Source organism: Varanus komodoensis, unplaced genomic scaffold (genome assembly GCF_004798865.1).
Source record: "Varanus komodoensis strain SLA01 unplaced genomic scaffold, ASM479886v1 scaffold1, whole genome shotgun sequence".
In the NCBI taxonomy this organism is placed as follows: Eukaryota; Metazoa; Chordata; class Lepidosauria; order Squamata; family Varanidae; genus Varanus; species Varanus komodoensis.
The window spans coordinates 136,626,060-136,631,520 of record NW_025335268.1 but is presented as its reverse complement, the minus strand read 5'-3'; the positions used below and the strand labels follow the sequence as shown (position 1 = coordinate 136,631,520).

The 5,461-nt window shown below is 42.3% G+C and overlaps 1 protein-coding gene across 3 annotated transcripts in view; it reads right to left on the bottom strand.

The window, feature by feature from the left end:
* Nucleotides 1-1,646: 1,646 nt before the first annotated feature.
* Nucleotides 1,647-5,461, bottom strand: part of DCLRE1B (DNA cross-link repair 1B) — an 8,057-nt gene continuing 4,242 nt past the window's right edge. For 2 of the 3 annotated variants that reach the window (XM_044447576.1, XM_044447586.1), the window contains exons 5-6: nucleotides 3,805-4,923; nucleotides 1,647-1,747 (exon numbers count right to left, since the gene is read on the bottom strand). In XM_044447576.1, coding sequence (XP_044303511.1) covers nucleotides 1,731-1,747; nucleotides 3,805-4,923 — 1,136 coding nt within the window. In that variant the 3' untranslated portion in view covers nucleotides 1,647-1,730. Of the gene's footprint in view, nucleotides 1,748-3,128; nucleotides 4,924-5,461 lie in introns of those variants that run through there. The other variant, XM_044447594.1, reaches the window with a different exon arrangement.

Genomic DNA, 5,461 nt, shown 5'->3' with positions numbered 1-5,461 from the left:
TCCTTCCTTCTCATTAGGTGGCCAAAGTATTTGAGTTTCATCTTCAGTATCTGGCCTTCTAAAGAGCAGTCAGGGTTGATCTCTTCTAGAACTGATTGGTTTGATCGTTTTGCAGCCCAAGGGACTTGCAGGAGTCTTCTCCAGCACCACAATTCAAAGGCCTCAGTTCTTTGGTGCTCAGCCTTCCTCATGGTCCAGCTTTCACAGCCGTACATTGCAACTTTGAAAACCATAGCCTTGACTATACTCACTTTTGTCGGCAGGATGATGTCTCTGCTTTTTAGCATGCTGTCTAGATTTGCCATAGCTTTCCTCCCAAGGAGCGTCTTTTAATTTCTTGGCTGCAGTCAACAGCTGCAGTGAGCTGTTGGCTAGACCCTGTTAAAAGACAAACGAGCAGGGCTTTTTTTTGTCATAGAACGCACTGGAACGGCATTCCGGCACCTTTTTTTGACGGATTTTTCCAAGTGATTGTGAATCGCCCTGTTGGGCGTAGCAGGTCAGCGGCAAAAATCATTAACATAGTGTCTGCAGGCTGCTTGTGTGTGGGCGCTGATTGTGAGGGCGCTGCTCGGCTTGGGATCAGTCATGTGGTCGCGCACCGAGTGCTTACTGCCGGCGGCGCCCATTGTGTAAAAGTGTGACACCAAGACGTGAGTTCCGGCACCTTATTTTTTTTACAAAAAAAAGCACTGCAGACAAGTATTCTGAGACTCCATGCTGTCTGTTATTGCACAGAAGCTAGTCTTTACCTCCAAGAATTGGGCATCTCACTATTAGCCTTGCAACCCAAACTCAGTTGTAAATCTCACTGACTTTAATGGAACTTGCTTCTTACTTTGTATGCAGGGTTCAATCCAATGCTCATCTTCCACTGGGAAACAGAAATCCCTAGGATAGTGGATCTCCCTTTCAAGATTTGGGGCATATATTTGGTGTGGGGAACAGGCTATAGGAAGGAGTAAATAGGTAAATCTTGCTGTGCCAGCAGAAATCCATTTACACAATATTTTGTTATATTTATAGCTGCCTTTTTTTGGAACCCAAGACAGTCTACATATTTTTCATCTTTCCTATTTTATTAGTATAATCCAGTGAGGTAGTTTAGGCTGAAAGTCAGAGACTGGCTCAAAGTCACCCAATGAACTTATGTACATGTGGGGCTTAGAACCAGGATCTTCCAAATCCCAGTCTAACATTAACCACTATACCACACAAGTGCAAATCCCCTGAATCCTAGGAAGTTTTATGAAAGGAACATTACAATTATCAGGAGTTTAGGAATTAGGAACTTTTTAATGAACACAGTGAGTCTAAACAATAAAGTAAAATTACACTTAAGAACTTATAAAATCCCCATTGGCCACTTACAACAAGATGAGCAACCAAAGACTATATAACTGTTTCATTATCAGTGTGAGACATAATACTTACCTGTTGGGAATCCAAACACTAAACCTCAAGGTGGCATTTCATTATCAGTTTCCTGCTAATGGTTGGAACAACTACTGGGGGGACCTCCAAAAAACAGGAATTTATTTGTAAAAAATTGTGTATTTATTTTTACATGTTCAAACTTCAATCACCTTCAAAGTAGTTTCCATTTGATGCAATACACCTATTGAGACATTTTTCCACTGCTCAAAAAAGGTTTTGAATTTGTCACTTTGATGCCTTTTAGTGCTTCTGCTGTTTGTTTCACCTCTTCCATATTGGCAAAATGCTTCCCTTTAGAGACTTTTTTCATCTAGGGAAACAAAAAAAAAAGTTGTATGGAGTGAGGCCAGGTGAATAGGGAGGGTGGAGCACACAGGTTATGCTGTCTTTGGTCAAAAACTGCCGAACACTCAGCTGAACAAAATTTCACTGCCACACATTGTGTAAATCAACAATCACAAAATAGGCAAATCATTGAAGTCTCCAAAAAAAAAAAAAAAATTCACTGAAGCCAAATGCAGCCTCACAACCACCCAGCTGGGTACACTGACGCAGATGATTTCCTAGAACACTCACCTAGTGGGGGAAGCCTGTGCTACAGGGGACCTGCCCTCCAGAAGATAAATCCTGGGGTTTTTTGGGTTTCCCCTCATATTCCCATCTGGAATGCAACTACATGAATGTCTGATCCTTTTCATGAGAACCCTAGTTATAAAGCAATGCAACTCAACACTTATGGCCACTTTTGTGACCTTTTAAGGACATTCAATGTTCTTTTTTAGAGGTCGAATGCTCTCCTACTGTATTGCTCATCAAGCCTTTAAAAAGAACAGGTAAGCTCCTAGAATGCACTGTTTTCTGAACCTTACTTAAATGACCGTTACAACATGGTGTATGGGTGCTTCATTTCAGTATTCTGGAAGAAGGCACAACTGGCTTGCAAGAATACTCAATCCCATTTCCCCTTTCTCACTTATTTTTCCATATTTAACTTGCAAAGGGAATTCAGCAATAAGTGGCTACTGGGCATGCTCAGTCCTCAGCAGAACCGAAAAAGGGTTTTGCCCACTTTGTTTTTATCTCCTATTTTGTATGTGTGTGTGCGTAGTTCTCCAGAGCTTGGTGGTTTTCTCATGCTAATAATCTTCCATGTGCTGTTTCCCGTTTTGGCTGCAGTTCCTGATGGAACTAACCAACGGAGTTTGCTATTAAAGAGAATCGTAAAGAGTGCTAGAAATTTAAGTGCACATCTCCCTTTTCCTCCCAGTAAGCACCCTGACTTTGTTGGCAGAGACAATAGGCAATTCCATACCAGCCCTGCAGCATGTGTTGATATGGTACTTTGTTACTTCCACTAGATCGGTGCTGAGGTAAAGTGCAAACTTTTAATCACTGCATATATAACCTCCGGCAACATGAAGCAGGAAACACAGGAGCCCAACAATAATTTTACTAATGGCTATCATGAGTAGTAAAACCCTTTGTGTAAGGCAGGAGTGAAATACATGTGTTCCCACAGATGTTGGACTACAATTCCCATATACCCTAGCCAGGAAAGCCCATGGTAAAGGGTCATGAGAGCTGCACGCTGCCAAGATAAGGACAATCATGTGCTTTCCATCCCTAACTAAGCTGCTGAGAAAGAAACAACAGTCTTTACTGAAAATTTTTAAAACACCAGCATCACACTATTAGTTTAGCCAAACTGTGTTTAATTTGGTAGGAAATTTGCATTCATCAGTATTTAGGCAATGCTCTTGGGCAATGCTCACTTCCTGCTTGGTTCTTTAAAAATGTAACAAAAACCTGTTTTTTCCTTTTTAAACTTTGAATAGAAAAATAAAAATATATCCTTGTCAAACAATTCTGCCATAGTATTCCATTTCAATAAACAAAGGTAGCTGGTGAAGCTGCATATTTAACAGTCTCTGACACAGAAGCTTAACATTGGTGAGTAGCCCTAATACATCAGGAAGATTCACCTTATTTTTACAACCATTAGTTGGATCAGACTAAGGAAAAATATGCTGGTAAACTGCACTGGCTGAACAGAACACTGAGATAATTTCATAGCTGCTCACTCTTGGCACTCAGTTAACAGTTTTGCTTTTACCCAAAGGAAGGCAATGAAGGTTCTCTGCTGACCAAGTCATTTATCAGTGGAACTGGGACAGGGGAGGAATTCTTGCTCCCCACGAGACTTTTGTGTATCTACAAAATCTGTTCTAGAGGGTAGGGAGATTTTCTCAGAGTGGGGAGCCTACAGATGGGGAGTGGGGAAGACGGATGCAAACAGCCTTCTGCTGTCACACTGCTGGATTGCACACTAAGTTTTTATACCAAATGCAACTATGCCCTACTCCATACATTTCCCTCGCTTTAAGTAGTTCTCTACTTGCCAATCGAAGTTTTGTAGGGACCATTGCTTTGGGGTGTTGAGTGGAGACAGATCATATTCCTGAAGAAGGCTTTGTGAAACCTGCTTATTGACAGGCTGTAATGCTACATCCTTCGGAGAGCTGAAACTGTCATTTTTGTCAGTCTGAAGAACTTGTGATATTGGGGAGTCAAGGTCACTACCTACAGAGGAACAGAAGGACCTTCTTGGTAGGGACCGTGTATCCCTCTTGTTCTTGGACAAAGTGCATGTGTGTTTTGACATTACAGTTGTCTGATGTTTTGGAAGCTGGCTGACAGCACTGCCTCCTAGCTGATGCTTAGTAGAGGCCACACATTTGAAGTTCACTGGGGAAAGCACACACTGGCTTTCAAGGGGGGTTTTTGGTTCTGCCACTATTTCTTCCTGCTCCTCCTCGTATGGGGAGTACCCATCGACACACCCAACTTTACAGTAAGGCACTGATTTCTTCATGGGTTCTGAACAATTTTGTTGGAAAACTTCTGCATCACAGTCACTTTCACTATTGCTGATACATTTCTCTGGGGATTCAAAACAAACTCCCCTGGGCACATGGCGATGAACAGCTAGTTTTGACAACCTTAAGGGCCTTTTCTGCTTCATGTTGTTTTGCATAAATCTTTGTACTGATTCAGGGACTTTGGGCTCCAGAAGTGAACCATTCTCAGATCTCAAGTACTGCTGGAAATATGCGTAACATGCCTCCTTCTTTACTATTGGGATTATGCTGCAGGGTTTTAGCCAGACTACAAACTCTAGCAACTCTTGGAAAGATGAGTGGTCTGAATAAGGAATAATGTAGGCATCAGGATGGCTGATCTTCACTGGCCGGCTGGTAGGGAGAACAGCTATGGTTGGATGCCTTTGGTTCCAGCTATTCATAGTTGCTTGGCCAATTTCTGAAAAATCTACAGCCTGGATCCAACCAGCCCCTTCTTCAGAGGTGAATACATCCTCAATCTCCAGCAGTTGCACAAGTTCTAGCTTCCTGGGACTCACAACAATCCAGGTGTGAAATTCTTGGGCCAGTTCCACCAGCAATGACTCTTTTCCCAAACTGTAGGTACCTAGAAGTGGGCAAATAAGTGCAAATATTTTGAATGCTGGACAGCACATGATCATGTTTATTCTACCCAGACAGTAAAATTTATTCAGCTGTTATTACTATCTCAAACTTAGGGTTTCTGATATAGCTTTAGACTCAAAGCCTTCAAGGAAATTAAACACTACCCCTTCCCTTAACAGGCTCCTCCTTCAATCACTCTCATGCTGCTAAACACCACATCATTTCTGATGATGTAACCAGATTCTGCATATTCATCCAATGTCCAGAATAATTAGTGTGGATGGGATCTATTTTCACGGATGCTTCTGGAAACATCCATGTTTGTGTTCCTCTCTGTCTCTGAAGAGTCTGTGTGAGCAACTTGTGTCCCTAGAATAGTGTGCAGCATTCAGGCGAGGCCTTTGGCAATAGCCAGCTGCCCATTCCCTGGATGTCTGCTGCATGGAAAGAAAGAGGGAGAGAAACAGGGGTGGCAAAAGAGAAAAGAGATATCAACCCACTTTTGACTCTGTCCTTGTCCACTGCTGACATCAACCAGG